The sequence below is a fragment of the Vombatus ursinus genome, unplaced genomic scaffold (assembly GCF_900497805.2).
Source record: "Vombatus ursinus unplaced genomic scaffold, bare-nosed wombat genome assembly UNPS02014893.1, whole genome shotgun sequence".
NCBI lineage: Eukaryota > Metazoa > Chordata > Mammalia > Diprotodontia > Vombatidae > Vombatus > Vombatus ursinus.
The window spans coordinates 7710952-7736642 of record NW_020954671.1 but is presented as its reverse complement, the minus strand read 5'-3'; the positions used below and the strand labels follow the sequence as shown (position 1 = coordinate 7736642).

At 35.2% G+C, this 25691-nt stretch overlaps 1 protein-coding gene across 1 annotated transcript in view; it reads left to right on the top strand.

Moving 5' to 3' along the window:
• KCNH5 (potassium voltage-gated channel subfamily H member 5) overlaps positions 1 to 21733 on the top strand; it is a 446545-nt gene extending 424812 nt beyond the window's left edge. Inside the window, exon 12 of the mRNA XM_027842861.1 lies at positions 20786 to 21733. Coding sequence (XP_027698662.1) covers positions 20786 to 21733 — 948 coding nt within the window. The remainder of the gene's footprint in view (positions 1 to 20785) is intronic.
• Positions 21734 to 25691: the final 3958 nt, after the last annotated feature.

Sequence of the window (25691 nt, the reverse complement as noted above, 5' to 3'; positions counted from 1 at the left end):
AGAAAAGTTGCAATTTCTGCAAACTCTAATATTCAGGAAAATGCTTATAACGTTAACTAATGCAGTGACTAGCTTCTGAACAGATGTGTATGTATGCAAAATTGATTTTGTCTTTGTTTAACTGAATTATGAGACCTTGCTTAAATCTTATAAGGTAGCTTATCTGACATTGAGGCATTTAACATAAAATGAAAAAGTCAAAATTTCTGAGTGGCATAAATTTACATTACATTGGGATGTCTTAATTGTATCAAGAAACTTTTCCCAGTACCACTTAGTGCTAATGCCTTTCCTCTGCTGATTATCTCCAAGTGTACATTGATTATTTGTACATGGTTGTTTTCATATTGTCTCCTTCATTAGACTATGAGTTCCTGGAGATATCTTTTGCCTTTCTTTGTATCATCAACCCTTAGCACAGTGTTTACATATGATAGATATGTGGACATGTTGTGGTTTAGAATTTAGTAACTCCTAATTATTTGTGATTACAAATTGAACCATTAAGTAAATGGATCAAATGGATTAGGCAGGTAGTTGGCACAGTGGAGAGAACTCTGGACCTGGATTTAGGAAGATCTGAGTTCAAATACACTCTCAGACACTTGCTGTGTGGCCCTGGACAAGTCATTTAACTTCTATCTTCCTCCCTTTCCTCACCTGTAAAATGGGGATAATAATATAAGCTACCTCCCAGGGTTGTTGTGAGGATTAAATGAGATAATAGTTGTGAAGCATCTGGCACAGTTCATGGAATATATTTCGTACTTGATAAATGCTTGGTAACTTTCTTCTATTAAAAGCAAACCAAAACAAAAACCCAACAAAAACTGCCGTGTGGAGATGTTAAAACAAAATCTACAAGCTGCCAAGTGTTTCACATCAGTGTGTGAAATTTGCCTTGGCCAACCACAGCCTGTTGCGATCTCTCACCCTTACTACTCCCTGCATTGCTAAGCTATTAGAACATAAAATAAGGGGCTTTGACATTTATCATAGAGGGCTATCCCTGGTAAAATATTGCCTTAGGGAGAGAAAGATTACTGAGCTTAAATTATGAAAGCCTTAAAAGCTAAAAATCTTCTTTCCTAATAAAGGTGATTCTTCACACCACAAGTCCTTGAGTATATACAAACACACATACACACATGTAATTTAAGAGTATCATATAGATGATATATACCCATATCTGCATGTGTATATATGTATGTATGTATGTGTGTGTATTAATTTTTGTAAACTTGAGACTGGGTCTCCACATCTCTTCCAAGCTGAAAGTACAAGGGCTGATCATAGACTGATCTTCCTACATAATGGCATGGAGGCTTTGACCTGCACTGTTTCTGACTTGCGCCACTTTACCCCTCTTTAAATAACTTCTGCTCCTAGGGACTCACTATATGAATGCCAAAATTAGTGCAGACACCTGATTGGCCTAAGTCACTGTAGCTCAGAATTCCTGAGCTCCAGAGATCTTCCATCTTCAGGCTCCCTGGTAGCTGGGATTACAGGAATACAACACCAGGATCAACTATTTAAAAAAAGACATATTGTGATATAGTGGGAAAAGTCTTGGATTTGGAGCCAGAGGCTAGGGATCAAGCCTTGGCTCTGATACTCTTTAGTTATGAAACTTTATACAAATTATTCTTTAATCCTCATTTTCTTTATCCAGAGGTTCCTAAACTTATTTGGCCTACCACCCCCTTTAAAAAAATTACTCAATGAACCCCCTAAGGTTAGGTTAGTTTACCCTTATTTTTATTAAATGCCCCCCAATTGCACTTGAGGCTACTGCCACCCCCCTATTATTCCAGTGCCCCACAGGGAGCAGTATTGCCAACTTTGGGAACATATTATTTAATAGGAGCAATAATACTTGCATGCTTATATGAGAGGCGCAGTGGTGTGGTAGGCAAAACAACCTTCAATTCAGGAAGATTTGGGTGTAAAAGTCTTGCCTCAGATACATAGTGACTGAAAGACCAGGAATAAGTCATTTAACCTCGCATTGTTTCTAAATATTTCTTTAGAGCTATAGTTGTTGATCTATATCAGTAAAGGGCATTTTCATACCAGGAGTTCCTGACACTTATGAAATGATTGGTTAGGACCACGACAAACTGAAAAAATGATCTTATGTCACTGTTGTAAGGAATGTACTTATACATTTTAAAGAATGATGGCAAATGTATTATTATTATATCCTATTTGAACTTTAGATGGTAAAGTAAGGTACCCAGAGGTACCCAGGTGACTTAGTAGTCAGGAAGACCTGAGTTTACATCTGGTCTTAATCACTTATGAGTTGTGTAATTGACCTTAGAAAAGTCACTTAACTTCTATCTGCCAGAATACTTACCTCCCAAGGTTGTTACAAAGATAAAATGAGATAATATTTTTAAAGCACTTTGCAAACCTAAAATGCTATAAAAATAGTAGCTATTATTATTATTATTAGGTCAGTTTGATGGTGCAGTGGATAGAGAGACAGGCCTGGAGTCATGAAGACTCATTTTCCTGAGTTAAAATCGTGTTAATGTTTTTCAGTTGTTTCAGTTGTGCCTGGTCCCATTTGGGGTTTTCTCGGCAAAGATATTGGAGTGTTTGCCATTTCCTTCTCCAGCTCATTTTACAGATGAGGAACTGAGGCAGATAGGGTTAAGTGACTTGCCCACGGTCACTTAAGTAAATAAATAGTCTTTGAAGCCAGATTGTAACTCATGAAGATGAGGCTTCCCGATTCCAAGACCTAACACAATTACTAACTGTCTAAGGCAAGATTTAAACTCAAGTCTTTCTGACTCCAGGTGCAGTGCTCTATCTGCTAGAGTTTATCTAGCCCAATCCTCTCATTTTACAAATGTGGAAACTGAGGCACAGGGAAGTTAAGTGACTTTCCCAAGGTCACACAAGTATTAAGTGGCAGAGGCAGGCTTCAAACTCAAGTCACCTGACTTTAAACCTAACACTCTTTTTATAACACATTTTTGCATTTATTCAGCAAATGTTTATTAAACACCAATTGTAAGGCACTGTTGGTAACATATGGTATCTAAGAATTAGTTTTAGCCCTTGAGGAATTTATGGTATAGCATTGTAGATGGCGCTTTTTGTTTTTATTTGTAATTTTTTAAAAAATTTTTAACTTAAATACAAAAGAAGAAAAGAAAAAAGAAACAAACTTAAATACTAAAACTAAAGTACTACAAATAAGAAAAGAAGAAAAAAAGCATTACTATGTGCACAACAGGGCATGAGAGAGGATTCAAAATATACAGCAATAAATTTCTATTTCAAGAAAGCCTATATAACAAATATTATGCATTGTATTGAGAGCTGTCCATCTTTTCTTTGCTTCCTTGTAAGTTTTTTTTTGTTCTTTGCCATGCACATTTTACTTGGTTCTTTTTTCCCCTTTCCTACCCCTCCCCAAAGGCTATGATTAAGCCCGGATATGTATATATCCGGGCTTAATTGCAGATAATATAATATAATATAATATGATATGATATGATATGATATGATATAATATAATATATATAAATGTAGTGTATCTATATCAATACTCACACAAATGTATATATACACACACATATATAGGTGTGTATGTATGTATATGTGCATGTATATGTATTAATACATCTATACACACATGTGCATGTATACACACATATAGACATGTACACACAAAGATATGTATGTACACATAAACACACATACACCCATATACATACTTACACACACACACTCCTACACTTAGGTATTGATAATCATAGTTATATGTAGATATATACATTCATATGCATCTATGTAAGACCGTACTATACTTATTTATCCTGTTTCTCTGAGGGTGGAAAACCTTTTTCCCTTATAAGTCCATATTTTTCCACATTTACCAACTCATGATTTCCTACACCATAGCAACATTCCCACCTTATACCATCTAGTTGTTTTAAATAGTCCAAAACAACATTTACAAATATGGTGGACACAAAGTGTAGTTTCCCCATTTTTCTCTTTTGATTAAATCTATTTTAGCCTTAACTTTTAGCCCTGCTTCTTTTTCCCTAACAAATTCTACTCCTGATCTTTATTTTATGTTTGTGCTTATTTCTTATTTCCTATCTCTCCTGACTCCTCTATTTTACTTGTACCTACTACCTAGCCCTTCTATTACTTAACCTACCTCCCCTTCAAGGGTCCTTCATTTATCCTCCCATTCTCATTAATCTAAACACTTTTCTATGCCCCGCCTTTGACCTATTCTCTCATCCTCTCCTCTAAAGATCCCTCCCTTATCTTCTTCCCACTCCCTGTCCCCTTAACATTTCATTTCTCTCTCTCTCTCTCTTGTTTAGTGAGGCAATCAGGGTTAAGTAACTTGCCCAGGATCACATAGCTAGTAAATGCCAAGTGTCTGAGACCAGGTTTGAACTCAGGATCCCCTGACTGTGGGACTGGTGCTTTATCCACTGCACCACCTTGCTGCCCCTAACATTTCATTTCTTTCTGAATTTAGAAAACTTTTATACTCATATGTGTGTATGTATATATACATACATATATGTGCATGTGTATGCATATATGGAGAGAGAGAGAGAGAGACAGAGACAGAGAGAAAGAGAGATCCTTCTTGAACCCATTTCCAATGAAAGTAGGTTTCTAGAACTAACAGCCCTCCTCCCCCATCTAATTCCTCTGTGTCAGTTCTTCCTCTTGTACCTTATTTGTCTAACATAATTACTTTTTTTAGCTGCTTCTAAACAGTTTTACTTTTAAAAGTCATATCATCCTCAGGTGTATCCCAATCTTTCTTACTAGCTACCCAATCTCTAATAACAATCTTAGACATACATTTTACATACATAAAAGATAAACAGTCTATCCTTATTGAGTCTCTTGTAATTAATCTTTCTTATGTACCTTATTTTTCTCTCGGCTCTTGTATGTCAAATTTTCTATTAAGTTCAGGATTTTTTTAAACAAAATCCTGAAAGTCTGACAATTCATTAAATATCTTTTTTTTTTCATTCAAAATTTGCTGGGTATGATATTTTCATCCAGAACCTCAGTTCTTTTGCTCTTTGATATATAATGTTCCAAGACCTGCACTCTTTTAGTGTTGCTGCTGCTAGGCCTTGTGTGATTGTAATTATGGCACCACCATATTTAAATTGCTTTTGTTTTCTTGTTGCTCATAACATTTTATCCTTGAACTGAGGGTTTTGGATTTTGACTATGATATTCCTGTGGGTTTTCCTTGTGGGATCTCTTTCAGGTGGATTTTTTCTATTTCTACATTTCCCTCTTGTTCTAAAGCTTCAGGACAATTTTCTTTAATTATTTCTTATATTATTGTATCAAGATTCTTTTCTTTTTTGATCATAGCTTTCAGGTAGTCCAATTATTCTTATGTTTTGTCTTCTTGATGTGTTCTGCAGACAAGTTGTTTTTCTTATGAGATGTTTCACATTCTTTTCTATTTTTTCATTCTTTATGTTTTGGTTGATTATTTCTTAATCTCTTTTACCTCCACTAGTTTCCCCTTGCTCAATTCTGATTTTCAAAGAGTAATTTTATTCCTTAAGATTTTGGTTTTCCTTTTCTAATTGGTTGACTTTCTTTTCATAATCTTGTTTTTCTTGGATTGTTCTTATTTTTTTTCCCTCAATCTTTCTAATTTGATTTTTGAAGTCTTTTTTAAGTTCTATGTATTCTGTTTGGGCAGGTAATCATTTGACATTACTGTTTGGGATAGAAGAGGGTTTCTTTGCTTCAGTACCATCCTCTGAAGATGAACCCCAGTCTTCTCTATTCCCATAGTAATTCTCTATGGTGGATTCTTTGTCCTTTGACTGTTCATTTGTTGTTGTTGTTGTTGTTGTTGTTTAAATTTATAGCAGCTTAGTTTTTGTAATCACCTTTAGCCCTGGCATCTGGGAGATGGTGCCTCTGGCCTCAGATCCTCCTTCAGTTTTCCCCTCTAGCTTGGAATCCAACCAAGACCTCCAGCTTTCTGTCAGAGCCCACAGCCAGTGGTATGCCTGCCACACTGCACTCATCTGGGCCTGTGCTGGTTCCTTTTTGCCTCTGGCCACATCCATACAGCACAGAGGGGTCTGGTATTTTTGTCAACAGAGGTTTCCTCTATCTTCTCCATCTCAGATGCCCAACTCCCCTCATTGTCCTGGGGGTAAAAGTTCCTGTGGCTGGGGCCAAGGAAACTTCCCAACCCAGCTAACCCTGGGGCTTGACGCTTGTTGTTTAAAGGTCCTAGCCTGGAGGTGTTTACTTTTCAGAGAGGCCAAACCTGGTCCTAGGATTTTTCTTCAAATCTTTCATGATTGTCCCAGGAGAACCACTGCTCTGCCCCTACTCTTATTTATTTTTACCATTTATTTTACCACTTTACTATGAGGTGCTATTATTATCTTGTTTTTGGGGGAAATCTGGAAAGCTTAGAATTTTCTGACCTTCTTCACCATCTTCCCAGAATCCTCCGTGTAGATGACAGTTTTAAAGAATATTGTTCTCTTGAGCCCCAGGCTTTATATGAGAGGAATGGAGAAAAAAATGTAACATTTGAAGCATAAAGATCTACGTGTACCTCTCAGCATTCTTTTATAAATCCAGATTATGAGAATACTGGCTTCTACAACAGCTAGTATCATCTGTGTCAAGGAGGGCATCAGGAATGTCATCATTCCTATTTGTGTTAGAACATACCACTGGTGCCTCAACCTTCATAGGTGCTCAATGCATATATGCAGATTTTATTGTACTAGAATAAAGGGATTAATGGGAGAAGTAGTTGGTGATAAGGCAGTGGAAGTAAGTACAAAAGAGAACTATATGAGATGGACCAAAGAAAGTGAGATGAATTAGAATCATTGATTTGCTACAGTGGGCTTTGAATAACTTTGACTTTTTTTTATTAGACAATAATACTCTCTAGATCAGAGATGTCAGACTCACAGCCTATGAAACTTCTGTATGCTACATGAACCAGATGAAAATGTAATTGGGAAATATTTAGAAAATTAAATACAAATACAATACAACATAGATAATTTTAATTTGTGGTTTTCTAGTTCTATACGTGGCTCAAAGGGATCTGTTTCTACTTGAGTTTGATAGCACTGCCCTAGATCATAAGGTCATTAAGCTAGAAAGGATTTTTGCAGTCATCTGGTCCAGAGACGACAAACATGTAGCTATGTAGCCACACACAACACTCCTAAGTACTTCCCCAATGAAATTAAAGTGACACTGGGAATTATTTAACAAAATAAATGAACCTAATAAAATATAGATAATGTTACATTTTGAAACTAAGTGAACATGTGGCCCACAGGGATCCTTACATATGGATTAGTGGCCCCATTTGCATTTGAGTTTGACACCACTGACATGATCTAACCTGTTGATTTTACATAATTAGGTGAGACTCATAGACTTGTTCAAAATCACTTAGGTAGTGAGTTACAGGGCCTAGATTTGAACCCAAATCCTCTGACAAATCCAACAACCTTTCTACTATACCAAAGAGAAGGAGCATAGATTAATGGAAAAGGGGCCAGTCTTGGCATCAGGAAAATCTGGGTTCGGGTCCTACTTTTAACAAATCATATTCCATGTAACTGTACGTAAGTCACAATTGCTTGGTTGCCAAATGAAATAATATTTGTAAAGTATTTAGCACAGTGCTTTGCACATAGCAGGTGCTTAATAAATGATTGTTCCTTTCCCCTTCCCCCTCTTACTGTCCCCAGGAAGACTGTCAGTTATAGATGAATTGATAATCTGTATAGGCAGAGGGAGTTTTCATATTGGGAATAACCAACACTAATGAAATTATATGTTTGGACAAAAAAATCCCTAGATGAACAAATCTGGAAAATGAGGAGCATTTGGGGGGAAACTGTGTCCTATAAAATATGTAACTCTAAATCTGCATCATTAAACAAATGGCTTTTTCCTTCTCTTGACTGGATTTCAGTGTGCACACATTCCTCAGTTTTTGATATCATTTTGATCATCAAATGCCCTACTTCTGAAATGGAAAGCTTAGCTTGTACTTTCCCTGTTAAGTATAAGAAGCTTTTATTGTTTAAATAAATTAAACCTCTTAATGTGGGCACTGCAGAGTGTAATGAAGCACAGGAGAGGAAAGCTTAAGTGTACCGCCTTGCTGCCAGGAAATGGTGGTTACACATGCCAGCACTGAATGTGTAGCAAGAGCGGAGATCACAGCCTGATTCCTTTTTTCTCCTCTTAATGCTGAAGATGTGCAACAGGATTTCAGTCACCCACTGGGCACAAGACAAAAAACATCCCCAGTCCTCAAGTACATGGTGAGCAGTCAAGTACAGGTGGCACTGGGCTCTTATTGCTGAGATAAAGTAGAGTTTTGAAGGTCATTCCTTTCATTTTATTCACGCTCATAAGATCTTCCTTCAGTAACCACACACAGATTCTCTCCTTTTGTAATTTGCAGATTTCTTTAAAAACAAAACAAAACAAAACGAAACAAAACAAGTCTTCTGAGTTTTGTGAACTTCCAGAAAACTCATTGTCTAAAAAAAGAGATTTTATACTAATTTAAGAGATGGATCTGCGTATATGTTATATAAATGCAAATGGCAAGAGACTATTTGATACATGAAAGGAAAGATAGAATGAGGTACAATCTTATAATGTTCAGTGTCTTTCCACAGCCAAAAGAGCAGCAAACATAACTTTTCTTCCCCCCTTTTAACCAAAACCCAGCAACTACTTCATTTCTGCCTATTATTTTTAAGGACTTTCATTAATTATCCATTTATCAGTCATTTTCATTACATAATGAAGCCTAGACTTTGTCTGCTATGGAAATCATTCAGAATTTAAGACACCAAGAATTGCTTTCTCATAGGTTATTCCTTCTCAATAAAGCAATAAACAGAAAGTATTATAGAATCATTAAAATACTGGCATAATATAATGACCATTATATGCCTGGTTTTCACATTAGAGGAAAATTTGTTAACTATATACATAGGATATAATAATAACAAACCATTGCCATACCATTTGAGAGTTCAGGTTGATAGAATTATCTTAGAAACTACATGAACTTCTAGCCAATCTTGCACTTTGTGTTTTAAAATGCTCTGTGATATTTGTATTAAGTGGGTAAATTTTACATTTTTTCCCTTTTTTATAACATTTTCTATATTTTCTAACACTACCCATTGAATTTTTTGTATAGTGTGGTACTGATAGTGTGGTATAGTGTGTTTTGTATAGTGTGGTATAGTGATAGTTTTGTATAGTGTGGTATTGATAGCAACTCACTTGGTCCTTACAATTTAGCCTAATGAATTAAATTTTACATGTAAATATGTATATATACATATATAGGCATAAATATGTAGGTAGGTAGGTAAAGAGAGAGACAGACAGAGACAAAGACACAGAGAAAGAAAAAGAGAGAAACAGAGGACAAAGACAGAGGCAGAGAAAGACAGAAAGACAGAAAGAGATAGAGACAGTGAGAAACAAAGTGATAGAGAGAGACACACAGAGAGAGAGACAGAGAAACAGAGAGACAGTAGGACAGGGACGGAGAGGCATTCCAGATATAGAGGATAATACAAGCAAAAGCATGAAAATAGAAGGAATCAGAGAAAAATGGTGGGCAAGTATAGTTTGGTTAGAACACAGAGTAAGCAATGAGAAGAATTGTGATATGTTTGCAAATGTGGATTTGAGACATTGTAGAGGGCCTTGAATGTCAGGATCAACAGTATGCTTTGGTTATATGGTTGACTCTGGCCTTACTCTCTCAGAGGCCAGTCCTATTACATTTCCTTCTTAAAGTTCTCAGGTACTTTGTGGATTTTTCTTTTCTTTGTCAGCATCCCAAGCTCCCAGGGCCTATGTTCCTATCCATTCTAGTATGCCAAATTTCATTTAACATCATATTAACTTCTATAAAGGGATACATATTTTAAAGATATAGCAAATACAAATATGCAAACATTTTCCTTAGTATCTCAGGGGCATAATTACCCCTATTCCATCTTGGGCTGAGAGTAAAGAGTAGGGGTTAAGTTCAGGGCTTCACTCTGGTCCTACATAGCATTTGTCCCACCAAGTTTACATAGTTCATATGGCATGACTACCAAATAAATCTACATCTAAGCCACCCCAAGACTGGATTCCTGAATGTCACTCACAAAAAAAGAAGGGTCACTTCCCTTCCTCCTCAGGACATCAGTGCTGTAATGACTGTGAAACCTGATGTCTGAAACAATAGGATGCCAAAAGGAAGCTCCATTTTCTTCACACCTCAGGTCATCAATGATGTTGGATGTAAAACCAAACTATGGAATAGTATGATATCTGGGAGAGATACTTCTGGATCTTTCAAGCTCACAAAGTCATAGGCTAAATCCAAGAGGAGAAGGCAGAAGCTGATAGGTTTTTTGAATGACTGTAGCCAATTAAAGAACATCTTCTTCATCATGTGTTTAACTGACTAGAACCAGTTACAGAAGAGCTATGTCTGCTTCAGTCTCTCCAAGGACTTCCCTTCCATAGCATCACAGTTACCCTGGAAGCAGCCACCCATCTAGCCTCCTCCATGTGGAAAGATGCCCCCTTTTCCTTATCATCTTCCACGTGGAGATGCCATCTAAAGCACTCTATGCATGCACAAGACCTCCTCCACCTCATTATATTGTATTAAGTTGACAATAGGGGACCAGAAAGCTTTCTCGGCAAAATGTTATGTAACTAGAATGGTGCACTAGGAATGTTACTTGGGCGGCAGTATAAAGAATGGATTGGAGAAGGTATAAACAGGGAACAAGAGTACCAGTTAGGAGGCTATTATAAGTATACCCATAAGGAATGAAGTAAGGTTGTTCCCACAGGAATACAACTAAAGGTATAGATTTAAGAAATTTTTGAGAACCCATCAACTAATTGAAAATAATAGGTGAGTGAATGAGAGTACCATCTATAGAAATAGAGAATTTAGGAGTGACAGCAGGTTTAGACTTGGTTAAGAAGATGGTTTATTCAATTTTTGGAAGAATTTATCCTTACTAAGTGCCACCTGAGGAGGAAAGACAAAGGGAATATGAAATTAAGTAGAAAAAACTTTGAAGAACTTAAGAACTCTGATCAATGACATGACCAACATTGATTCTGGAACACTGGTAATGCAACATACTACCTACATATACACTAAGTGGTTATAGATTCAGGATGCAGATGAGAAACATATTTCTGGATATACTTAGTATGGGGATTTGTTTTGCTTACCATATATATTTGTTATAACTTTTGATTTTTTTTTCAATTTGAGGGGAGCAAGAGGGAGATGATCCAGGACAGTCAATTTCCACTCCCTACAAAGCAGAAGATAACAGAAGGCCAGAAGGAATCACAGTAAACAAGATAGTTTAGAAAGTTACATGTTGAATTTATTATATATGTAATGGGGCTGTAGAGAATACTCAGAAGACCTAAGATAACATCTTCCATGTGGACTCCAGATAACTGCTTCCAGGAAACTAGAGAACTGAAATATTAATGGATACATACCACATGTTGGGAGCATTCTTCTTTTCTATTGGCTATGCAGCTGGAACTTTTGGTGTTTTACAAATAGCACCTATGGTAGCTTTTGTAGGACTTGAGCTGGAGGGAGGAAGGGTCTGCTTTACCCACTGTTTTTGAGATCGTGTGATAGGAGAGAGGGCCCTAGGGCTTCCTTCTTCCTTCTCTGAGGTCATGTGGCCTTGAGAAATGGGTCTGAGTTTTTGGTCTTTTCTTTCTGGTCTAGGTGCAGAGATTGTAGTCTCTGATCTGACTGAGGTGTATGAGGAATGGGGATCTGATTTGTCCAGAAATCCAGGCTAGACATGGCAGTCAATCTGGCATTGATCTCCTGAGGAGCAAGGGTCTTGGGAATCTAACCCAACAGAAGCAGGCAGTGCTGTCTTTGGCCTTAAATTTGGTATGATCAGTGTTCTGTAGGAATTGAACTAATCTTTTCTAAGCTTTGCAAGACTGAAGTGGTATAGGGGGGTCACTATGCCTCCATGGAGAAGGGAGAAATGTTGGCTTGTTCTTGTTATATCTTTCAAGTAAATGTCACCTTGTAAAAGTTAATAGATCTTAAGTAGTTAAATATAACTGGGGTATAAGTTTCTGGGCCCCAGCAAATGAAATAAACATAGCCATTGAGGGCCTAAGCTAATGACAGAGAAAAGAATCCCCAGTGTCTTCAAGGTACCTGAAAAGGCTACCATGTGAAAGGTCTGGCCCTGAGTACATGAAGTCAGAATTAGCTATGTTACCTATACTTAAAAATAAGAGAAATCTCTACATAATAGAGATTTGAAGTTTGATGTATTCTCCTTTTCTTATGCGCTGTACAGTATATGTGGAAATTTTAATTCTATTTGATATTTGTTAAATTCAGAATAATTTTTAAAAAAGTAAAATGCCAGAGTAAGTAGATACTTTGAAGTGCAAACACGGGAAAGAGAAATATAGGAAAGTAAAAATGAATTTGAGCATCTGGGGCAAAATGATGAGAAAATAATGGGGAGGAGGAGATAAGTAGTCTTATAGAATTTTAAAATTTCAAGGGTAAAATAAACATAAGACCTAGTTGTGGGTTTGTTGTGTTATTTTTGTTTTTGAGAAATCAATGAAAAGGAAGGAAAAAAAGGAATATTATAGGAAAGACATGAAAAAGAAGGGGGAGAAACCCATCATTTTGCATCAATCAGTTTGAGTCCATCATAGAAAAGGATAGAAACCTACAGAGAGGTTTTGGATAAAGTAGGCATCTTGTAACCTCACTCTTATCTGACCCATTTAAAGGAAGTTTGAAAATATACTCATGTGTGTGCATGCACACACACAGACACACACACACACACACATACACACACACAAGATTTGGTATAGAAATCATTAAACTCAGCAAACAAATGGACTGGGACAAAAAAAGATGTGACATAAGAAGGACCACAGAGTGAAAGGGAGTAGTCAGATGTGAAAGAAATATCAACTTCAGAGGGCTGATTATAAATAGGAAATTTAAAAAAAAAGAGAAAGTGTAAAAAAAAATCAGATCACTCTCTGGACTTGATGTAGAAAGGAGAGGCAGAGGAGTAGAAACAGATGACTTCAATTATAGATTACTAATGCTGATCAGTTTCCTTTTCTTTCTCCACCCTTTTGTTCTTTATAATGACAGAGCAGAAAGGAAAAGAAGAAAAAAACATAAGAGTATAAGATGGAGTGACCTGACTATAATTTTAGAAATATTAGGTACTACAAGTATCTGGTGATTACTGAATGAGATTGGAAAGGAAGATACACAAATCTCAGCACCTTTACAAAAATTGACCCTATGCTAGTATTCAAAAATCTCATAAATAAATACAGAACATCAGAAATATAAAATAGATCACACACTGATCATAATATAATTAAATTATAACCAATAATGATCTTTTGAAGAAAATGTTCAAACTTAAGTGGAGATTAAATAATTTAGTCCTTAAAGAACTTGTGTATCAAAGGACAAATCATAGAAAAAATAGATAATTTCACTAAAGAAAATTTGAACAATGAGGCAACATACCAAATCTTTGGGGATATAGCCAAAGCAGTTTTTAGAAGAAATTTTTTAATCTCTCAATATGTTTATCAATTAAAAAGAGAAAGAATGAACACATCAATGAATAGGGCATGCAATTTTATTTTTCAAAAATCCCAATGAAACACAAAAATCGAAATTCCAAAAATCAAAGAAGAGCCAAACAGAAATTTTAATATCAAGAAAATTATTAAATTGACAAATAAAAATGGGAGCTGGATTTTTGAAACAAATTGATAAAAGAATAACAGTTTAGTTAATATGACCAAAAAGAAAGGAAACTCAAATTGCCATTATCAAAAATAAAAAAGGAAAACTCACAAAAGGAAACACAGCAAATTAGTAGAAAGTCTAAGTATTTTGCCCAATTATATCAGAATAAAAACAATAACAAATGAGAATATTTACAAAAATATAAAATAGCTAGATTAACAGAACAAGAAATAGTTAATGTAAATAACCAATATCAAGAAAATTATAAACATTACATTGATAAAAAAAATAGTTAAAAAAAAGTTGTTTTCACATGCAACTGGGAAATAAGATACACAGGAAATGGGGTATAGAAATCTATCCTGCCCTACAGGAAAAATGAAGGGGAAGGGGAAAAGAGAAGGGGGGAGAGATAGAAGGGAGGGCAAATTAGGAGAAGGGGTACTCAGAATGCATGCCATCTTGGGGTGGGGGAGGGACAAGATCGGGAGAAAATTTGGAACTTAAAATCTTATAAAAGTGAATGTTGAAAACTAAAAATAAATAAATTAATTAAAAAAAACAAACAAAGAACAAAAATTGCAACAAAGCACTATTTGGGGCAGTTGATAGAGCCTGGGTTTGAAGTCAGGAAGACCTGGATTCAAATCTGGCCTCAGATACTTACTAACTGTATGACCTTGGGCAAGTCACTTACTCTATTTACTTTAGTTTCCTCATCTGTAAAACGGTGATAATAATAGCACCTACTTCCCAGGGTTATTGTGAGAATCAGATGTGTTAATAATTGTAAAGTACTTAATACAGTGCCTGGCACATAGCAAGTGCTATATAAATGGTAGATATTGTCATCATCATCATCATCATCAAAATAACATGATTATATCAATAGATACAGAAAATATTTTAACAAAAAATACTGTTTTTATTAAAAGCATCAGCATAAGATTAAGTGTACCTTTCCCTTAATATGTTTTATTGTTGTTCGATAATATCCTATTCTTAATAACCCCATTTGGGGTTTTATTGGCAAAGATACTGGAGTGGTTTGCCATTTCCTTCCCCAGCTCATTTTACAGATGAGGAAATTGAGGCAAACAGGGTTAAGTGACTTCTCCAGATTCACACAGTTAATAAATATCTGAGGCCAGATTTGAATTCAAGTCTTCCTGGTTTCAGGCCCAGTTCTCTATCCACTGTGCCACCTAGCCACCCAATATGTTATGTAGTATCTATATAAAACCAAGACCTAACATTATCTTCGATGGAGCTAGGCTATTTCAATAAGATCAAGCATAAAGCAGTTGTGTAGAATAAATGTCCATTGTCAACACTGTTATTTGGCATAGTCTGAGAAATTCTAGCTATAATATTAAGTCAAGAAAAAGAAATACTCAGTACTCAAACAGAGGTATGATTAATAGATAATGATCACCCTCAAATGATACATATTGCAACCCATCCAATTATGATTTTGCCTCCTGTTTTTCCCAAAGGTCTTCATAGGGTACCCACTCAATGTGCAGGAGGCTTTGGTCTCTTTCTCTTGACATCAGAAGGGTACTTATGAAGGCCTGTTACTATCCACCTTACTATGCCTTGCTCTTTCGATGTGACAGTTTATCTTTTCTTCTTTCCACATTATTTCTCTATAACAGCCTTTAATTCTCCTGATGGTCCCTAATTGGTTATATAGTACAACTTACAAACACTCATTATTTGTCTTTTCATTGTCCTCTCTGTAATACGCATCTTTAGTTCTTTGGACGCAATGGTGTTCCACATCTCAATATTATATATCAACATTTAAAAAAAATAGTATTGAAATGACAGGCTTTTATTCTCATGGGAAGGTTGTATTCAGTAAGAGAATGTTGCATTTTTCCCAAAGTCCTTTAGCCTGCTCTTCTCTTCTTCTGGACCCAATTCATTGTCCATCTATACTATCTCTTCCAAATACACATGCTGTTGGATAGGCTCTCTAGGTTTTCCTTCTTCCATGTTGAAATATGGGCAGAAGATATGCTTTAGCCACTTGGTCATTCCTGTCTAGATGGACAGTCAAAACTCCTTTCAATCTTTATTATCGCTTCCAAGAGGGTCTAGTCAACATAATGTCATCCACAAACAAGAAAATCTGGAGCACTTTATGTTCAGTAGGGAATTCTCCTTTCACTTGGACTTAATCTCCTCTATTACTTTAGTATGTACTTTTGAAGAGCATACATCTTCCTGTTTCCTGACTCATTTGATGTTTATTATTAGAAGATCATTGAATAGAGTTTTTTTTTCTGTTGTTATATCTTTCAGAGTCCTAAATGATCTTGATGTATGACTAGGAAATAACTTGTTATAAAAGAGCTTATAAGGGTTTTTTGTTTTTGTTTATATTTTTGTTTTTTGTGATTAACAAATAATGAACTCATCACAATATTATATTCTCTACATTTTAAAGTGAATTGTGAAATGTTCAACATAGTCAATTATTGATTATTGTTCATGAAAGTCTGTTTGTTTCCTAGTAATACTCTCATTGAATATACATTCAATGTGTATCTAGATAATTTGTTATAGATGGTAAAAACAAAAGTCATATAGGTTAGGAGTTGATGTTCTCACAGTCATTATTATTGATTTTTTTTAGTATTGATAAAATCTAAGACTTTACCCCACTTTTGGCATGTTTCCTTACTTCAGATATTTTGTGTCAGACTCAGTGCTCTCACAGTTGACTTGTCTTTGGGGAAGATCTGCTCTATACATACTTGTTTCATTTCTTAGTTTCTTTTCTCAGTTTCATTTCTATTTTGTCTATAAGCACCTTGGGGACTGAAATGTTAGAGTCCAAATATGGTGGTTCCTCTATGCTTGATGGAGAAAATAGTTGATTAAAATGTTTTTTTTTTGGAATTAAGTTTTTTTTCCTTATGTTTATAGTCCCTTTTCCATTTTCATCTATAAGTGGCCCAATTCATCATTTATAAGATCAAATAGATAAAAAGGTAACAGTATAAATGAATTAGAGGAGAATGGAAGAAGCTACCTTTCTTAATTATGTGTAGGGAAGTTCTTAACTAAACAAGAGATAGAGTTAAAATTAGAAGGAAAACAATTAATTAAGGGGAAAAACCTTTTTCTTTAGCAAATTTCTCTGATAAAGAGAGAATATCCATGATATTTGTAGAATCAATATGAATACATAAGAACAAAAACCATATCTTTATAGATAAATGGTAAAAAAAAAATGTGGACAGTACTCAAGGGAAGAAATTTATCTATGAACAATCATATGAGAAAATCCTCCTAAATACTAACATAAATGTATCAGATTAAAAACAATAATTGTTGGAGGGTCTACAATAAAAAAGCATGAGTCATTCATTACTAGTGTGTTTACCTTGATAAAATAGATGTGTTCCTGAAAAGTTGATTGTGAAATGAAATTCTATAAATCATATCATATTTTAATTTTATTAGAAGAGCTTGGAATTTAAAAGAACTGTCCAGTGAATCCCTCTGTAAAGTAAGAAACCCTTTAGGAATGTGAATCACTACACGTTAATTTGCCTGTTTTGTAAATTCATATTTTAGTATTTTGTGTTTAGGTTTACTATGGTGGCTGTCGTTTTCCAGAAATAAATCTTCTATCTCTATTGCACACAAAGATGTCTATCTTCCTGTATTGTGGTTATTTTTTAAAAAAAATCTATCATTTGATCCTAATTTGAAAACCACTTGTAGGTAGAGCCATGATTATAAACTGTGCCTGTTTGAGGACAAACATGTCAGAAATTAGATTAAAATGAATGTCATTCAAAATTTGTTGAATTTTTCTGATTAAATAATTCTCCAAGCTGTAGCCAACCATTAGGCCTCATGCCAACAGAACCTGTGTATTTTCCAAGATGGGAAATGTGATGTTTCTGAACATACCCTTCTTCTCTTCCCCTCCACTTCCCCCCCCTCCACCAAAAAAAATGTTTCTATGTTTGTAACTGGTCTGTCATGAGGTGTTAACATTCTAAAGGGTTAGTACAAATGCTGTTTACTTAGAAAGACTGAGAAATATGTCAGTCCTTTGAAAGGCTTGTAATTAAATGGTAAGAGCTTTGATGTCAGACTTTCAGATTAATGTTATATTTTTAAAAGACTCATTTTCGTGTGTCACTTGAAAGGAAAAAAATATGCCTTCCTTCAAAGGGAGCTATTGAATGTAGAGAATATTTTTAAAGTACCTTATTATTACCACTTGACAAGCTATGTTTTGCCCATCTATCTCAATTTAGAAAATGTGCATTTATATAGTTGGAAGTGAGGATTGAAGCCTCACTAACTTCCCTCTGATAACATCCATAATGATTGTTTGGTTGCCACTATCACAATGAATGTATTTTACAAATGCTCAAAGATGTCCAATCTTCAAGAGATAATGAAGCAGACTGCAAAAAAGAAAAGATTCCAAAAAGATTAGTAAACTTGGTTATTTCGAAGTATGAGAACTCATGGTTTGTATAATATATGCTATATGCTGTTTGTCATTTTCCATACAAAAAAGGAAAAAATATTTTTAGAACCAAATTAAATCAAATACACAAACAGCTAAATCTTTCAAAAAATGAAAACTATGTCTAGAATGTCCTTCCTTTCCAGTTTTTCCTCCAGAGATCACATGTTGCTTCTGTACTCTGCACTATTTAACTGAAGCCACTGATTTAAAGTTTTCCATTCATTTAATTAATTATTCCATTTCTTTTATCTATCATTTGGATATTTTCTTTTCTCTCTCTCTCTCTCCCTCTCTTTTTTGAAACAAAACCATGTTTTGAAAAAGGACATTCTATTTATGTACAGATATAATTATTGAAATTTTTTTTTCCAAAATCAAATTCCCTATAATGTCCATCTTTTTTGTCTTCATTCTACCTGCTGTTGCTATATAAGATGTCTAATCTCTCTTCCACATGACATGTTTATGTATCGTCAAACATTGTTACAGAATGGGCTGCACAGAACTTACCCAATAAACAACATATTCAGAGATATAAAAAATCAAGAGTGAGTGGAAAATGAATCTCACTCTTATTTTGTTCATATGACAGAGATCTCTAAAGGTAATTATTCCTTCTCCTCCTCCTCATTCCAGTAACCACCTCTAATTATTCTAGCCAATTAAGATACTGACAAAGATTTGGTGAGGACCAGAATTGAGCTGTCCTGTGGAGGACAGACACCATTAGGTCCAGAAGTGTCCTGTGTTGGGGATTGTTGCTTTGGCCACATCGAAGCCCATTGGTTTAGATTCCTGGTATCATCAGGTACATTCTTGAGGAATCAAACTGATTTCAGAACCAAAGTTGGAAAATTGCTTCAACTATTTTTGTGCATGGTACTTGGATACCCTTAGAGAAGAGGAGACTACCACTTTTCAAGGTGTGTAGTGTTCAACTTTTATAGAGAGCTGGTGCAGGATGGGTATAAAAGTTGCTGTTGATTCAAATCTAGATGAATGGGATTTTACACATAAGAATGTGGGTTTTTAACCTGGGAGTCCATGAACTTATTTTTACCAAAAAAAATTAATATAACTTTTATAATACTATGCATTAAAAACATTATTCTGTAAGAGTATAGCAGTTCTGCCAAAGGGGTCCATGGCACACAAAATGGTTAAAAACTTCTGCATTATAATGCTTTCCATTTTATTCTATTAAAGGAATTGGTGTAGGGCTTTTTTCTTTTTTCTTTTTTTTTTTTTTTGAGGAGAAGGTAGAAATTCAGCAAAGATTGTAAATAATCCTAACAAGGGTACTAGTCTCTCACCCACTATGAAGCTGCTTGAAGGTAGAACATAAAATTTAAGGAGAGCAAAAGTCTGGAGTTTCATGTAGAAGTTGGCCCTGTATGGGGCCACCAATGGCAATATGTGTTAGAAGGATGTAAGCAAGAGATTCAAATTATGAAACCTCTTTGTGTTAATGTTGTGTGGCTCTGGCAGTCTGATATTTTTAGGTGTCTTATTGCGTGTGTGTGTGTGTGTGTGTGTGTGTTTTCCCCTGTCTTGTGTGTTACCCTGGGAAAGACTTTGTGTATTGTGCTGTTATTTGTAGTATTAGACATGAAACATACCAAAGGACTCAGAACAATGAAAGGGTCAGTAATAAAAATAAAGGTAAAATTGATATGGTGCCTAATGTTTAAGAATTGCTTTTTATTCATTGCCACATTATCCATGGGTATTTGTAACTCATTTTACAGATATGAAAAATGATACTCAAAGAAGTTGTCCAACCAGGTTGTAACTGCTAAGGGTGGGGTGCAAAACCCAGTTTTTCCTGAGTATGAGTGTAGAGCTTCATCCACCACACCATGATGTCCTTTGATGATTCCCTTTCAGAAAGCTAAAAAACTGCAACATCTTTGACAATACCTTTTGAGTTTTTCCTTATCTTATCAGTTGTGCATGTATTCCAGAGTCTCCAGGACCCTTGCAATGAGAGTTTTCAGGATGCTGATGCTTCATTCATGCCCAAGATGCCTCCTTACATTAGATAAAGTACAATAGTGTGTTTCCAAGCAGTTTTAAAGGCTATATTTTTCTATTAAATGTGAATATAAAGCAGAAAGCAAAGTAAGTATGGTGAATCTACTGTGAATACCTTCCCATTCTCAAATGCAAAGGAGTTGAACATAAACACTGATTTATGGTTTGAATTATCTTGAATTTTCTATTCAATTATATTCTGCAGATTGACTTTTTAAAAAATCTCTTAATGAATGTCATTCTCATGTGTTGAAGATACTTCCTTTCCAAACAATATCAATAATATTAAGATTATCACTCAATTATATTTTGACTTAATTCTTAAAATCACATTATGGATTCTCCCCTTTTATTGACAGATTATTTTCCGTAAAATCAGTGATGTGAAAAAGGAAGAGGAGGAGCGTCTTCGGCAGAAAAATGAAGTAACCCTCAGTATCCCAGTGGACCACCCTGTCCGGAAGCTTTTCCAGAAGTTCAAACAGCAGAAGGAGCTAAGAAATCAAGGATCAACACAGAGTGATCCAGAAAGGAGCCAACTTCAAGTGGAGAGCCGCTCCTTACAGAATGGGGCTTCTATCACTGGCACCAGTGTGGTCACTGTTTCTCAGATCACACCTATTCAGACTTCTCTGGCTTATGTGAAAACCAGTGAGTCCCTAAAACAGAACAACCGAGATGCAATGGAACTGAAGCCAAATGGCAGCACTGACCCAAAGTGTCTCAAAGTCAACAGTCCCATGAGAATGAAAAATGGAAATGGGAAAGGGTGGCTGCGACTGAAGAATAATGTGGGTGGCCATGAGGAGAAGAAGGAAGATTGGAATAATGTCACAAAGGCTGAATCTATGGGTTTATTGTCAGATGACCCTAAATGCAATGACTCAGAGACCAGTGTGACCAAAAACCCATTAAGGAAAACAGATTCTTGTGACAGTGGAATAACAAAAAGTGATCTCCGTTTAGATAAAGCTGGTGAGACTAGGAGCCCATTGGAGCACAGTCCTATTCAGGCTGATGCAAAACATCCCTTTTATCCTATTCCCGAGCAGGCCTTACAGACCACACTGCAGGAAGTGAAACATGAACTCAAAGATGACATTCACCTGCTAAGCTGCAGAATGACTGCCCTGGAAAAGCAGGTGGCAGAAATTTTGAAAATACTCTCTGAAAAGAATATTCCCCAGACCTCTTCTCCCAAATCCCAAGTGCCACCTCAGGCACCTCCCCAAATACCCTGTCAGGATATTTTTAGTGTTTCAAGGCCTGAGTCACCTGAATCTGAAAAAGATGAAATCCACTTTTAATATTATATATACATATATATTTGTTAATATATTGAAACAGTATATACAGCTATATACATGTGTGTATATATAGTATATACATATATATATATATTTTCACTTGCTTTCACTATGACTTGAATATAACAAGGATTTTGATATGTAAATATTGCATGTCCAGCTGGATTCTGGCCTGCCAAAGAAGATGACTATTGATAACCTAGATATTGCTTGTATAATATGCAGTTGACTGCATGCACACTTTACAGTTATTTATAATCTATTATATAATAAAAAGGATGATTTTGTTTGTTTAACGAAGGCAATGTACTATTAAAAAAAAATCAGGGTCCAACCTGCTAGGATTACCATGAGTGTTTTGATCTCAGGCTGGGGTGGGTTAAGTTCTTATTCCTTCAGTGCTCTTTGAGTTTGAATTATAGATTAATGCCAGTGAGGAAGTTAACCTTTTCAAACTGTTAATCTCATTTTATGATCTCTCTTCATGTGGTATGTTGTGTACTTTATGTGAGGTTTCTATTCCCCATCAGGCCAGTCATTGATTCCATTTTGCAAGGCCTCATGAGAGGTCTATGTCAAGTTTAAGGAGTAAGGGGAATGGATTGCTATGGGTTTTATGCATGGACTATATTTTCTTTCCACTATTCCTCTCCTTTTTCCCCTCTTTTTCCCATGTTACTTTAGGTAGTAATCACAGACAGTCCCATCACAGAGCCCTAGCATCCTATTTCTTAGAGAATAGCTATCTTCTTCTAAACTGACTTACCCCTACCATGAATACTGGACTGCAAATATAATGTAGGTCATTATAGAAATACTGTAGTATGCTATGTAAGGGTTTATCAGCATTTCTATTTGATGAACTGATTTTCTGACTGTGTTTTTCCAAAACCTGAACGTGACGACAGTACATGAGAACAAAATATTTGCATCTCTAATTTAGGTATGAGTGTATTAAAAATGAATGTAAACTATTGGTTGTTCTTTTAAAAGTGTATTTGTAATTCACGAAGGGGAGAATTTAGCATGAGACTTATTTGTGGAAAGTCCTATTAGAATGGAAGATGTCTCTGGGTAACTGACTTGTAAAGAAACAAAAAACAACCAAGCTCAAAGTAGATGCTTAAAAATCAAAGGTTGCTCAAATCAGAGAACTGCTTTTGTGCAGACTTTTTTTCCCCCCGTCAAAATTTTCTAAGGATTCTTCTTTGTACATTAACTTGATTCTGCTGCTAGATGGTTGCAGTGTTGATAAAATAGACCTCTATGGCTCAGAAGGATGCTCTAGTGGAAAGGTATACACTTTTAATTCTTTTTTTTTTCTTTTTGGTCACAAATCCTCTTCTTAGAAAGTGCCTATTGTAACAAAGTTCACAAGGAGCTGCTTAATCAGTCATTAAATTAAACGTATATTTATAATTAACATCTGTACCAAAATACAGATTGACTCCAGGGACTCAAAGGAATCTATTAATTTCTTTTTGACTAGGTAAACAATGTATTTTAAATAGCTCTGGGGAGTGTGTTTTCCTTTTGGTGCATTCACGAGTTTTCTAGGTATGGGTTAGATGTATGTATCAAGGGGAGAATATATTATATTCCTGTGTGTATGTACTGTTTGCTTTTGATGTGTGATATTCATATACATACACATTTATACTCATACATGTGTATATATGTACATGCATTTGTGGAGGATGTGGAATATGCATACATATGTGTGGGATATGAATGCATAGAGTTGTATGTATGTATATTCCACACATGTTATGGCACAGAAAAGATGATAGTGGAACCAAAGATAGCAATGCTTAAATTTTTATGATCAATCCCTACCTTCCTTCTCCTCCAATCCAACAAAATCTATTTACATTTACAGGCAAAATATTCAGTCAAATAAAATCATAGTCTGACTTGAGAATTGTAAAGCAGAACTATAAAAGCTAATTTTACACCCAAGTTAAAAAATAAGATCATGTACCCTATCCTAATGACATGAGATGTTTGGGATAATAGATTAATATTTTATACATTTTTTCCTCTACCTCCTAGTTTTATGTGCTAGAGGCCAGCACCTAACATGGTTTATTCATGTTGCATGTCTTCTATGAAGCAAAGAAATCTACAAATAAAATAGGCATGCATCTCAATGGGCCAACTCATTCCTTCTATATGTTCAGTATGTGCCTATCTATCCCAGTAGTCTCACAAACTATGTAAGGTTAGAGGGTGTAGGTAATATTCCCATTTCTTTATACATACAACTTCTATTAATATAAAGGAGGGCCTTTAGGTGAAATCATAAGTTATAATATCTGTCTATACTGTAGGCATGGCAGAATGAGTTAATTATAACACAGTAAATCATCTTTTTCCAAATAGAGATTTCTTTGCTTATATGGTTTGGTTTGCATCCCTATAAGTTAATCACTTCTCTCATCCCCTGCCTTGTCATTGGCAAAGGAAAGGGGATGTATTGTATGGTCTCTAAGGTTCCTTCATGATCTGTGAGTCTGGGGTGTGTGTGTGTGTGTGTCTGTGTATTTCAATTATGTATGGGATATAGTTGAAATTTTAATAGTGGGAACAAGTAGAAAATATAATCTGAGCCCAGAAATGTGTTCCCTCCTGTTTCATTTTTTGCCATGGATACTGGCTCAAAGGCCTAAGCTGAAATCCATGAAACATTCAACATTCCAAATTACTGCCAAATTTAGGTAGTTGATTGTAGTCATGAAGCTGATCATCAAATAACACTCTCTGTCCTTGAATGGAAGGAGTATCATGGTTCTAGAGCATTCTGGGTTCTCAAGCAGGAAAGATAGCATCAACTGCTTTTCAGTGAACCCCTAGGTGTTTCTTCCCAATCATCCTCTTTCTTTGTCTGCATGGCCTGGTTATGGTTCTGACTGTATGTGTTCATTGAATGTTTATATGCAGTTTTCCTCTAGGTTTCCAGGAAGGACAATTCCTGCCTATTGATCTAATACAAATTTATTTAAGGGTGAACTTTAATAAGTGCAATAATGATAGAAAAATTTTCTGTGTATCCTCAATCAGCACATAAGTGGTAATCTCCCTTTTTGGAGGACCAGATGATTGCATGGTTTATTCTACAAATGCTCTTGGTGCATACAAAAAGTGGGTTTTTTTAAGATATACATATGTGTTTATATATATATATATATATATATATATATATTTCTGACCAACACACTAATGTGAGTAAATATGTGTACTGAGAATTCAAACTTTTCCAAAGCAACTTACACATCTTCAATATTTTTCTATAATAATGTATATTATCAGTTACTATAACCTGAATGACTAGATAAAACATAATAGTGATATTTTTAAAAAATGGAAATATGAACAGTATCATAAATAAGCAAGTTTCCTTTGTCTACAATGTTGCTAAAATGTGGTCTAATGTGGGATATCATGAGAATAACAATTGGGCCAGACCTGCATTATAATGAGAAGATGGGGAAGGGGAAGAATATCAATATAGAAGAATTTAAAAATACAGGGCATCTTTTAAAAATGCAAGAAGTGTAAACAATGCATCAAAACACTAATTTAATCTTATAAAGCCATTCTTAAGGAGAAGTCTGTATAGTATAATTGAAGTCCATTGTTCAAATGTACGTATTTATATTATCTATAATGTTTGTGGAGATGAAGGCAAGAAGAATTAGACATTTCAGAGTTTTGTACTTTATCTTACCCAGATTCTGCAGGAAGAGATTAAATTGTTCCTTGAGTACAAACAGTTTATGAGAGATATTAACTTTGCCAACTTAGGCATCATTTTATAAATTAATTCCCCTTAGAGATCTAGATGTAAGATGCACTAAATCAAAATGCTTAACTTAAAATCAGGGAGTAATTTACTCACCTATGGGATCTGGGCCATTTGATTCTTAAAATTTAAAAAAAGGGAACTCCTTTAGTAATT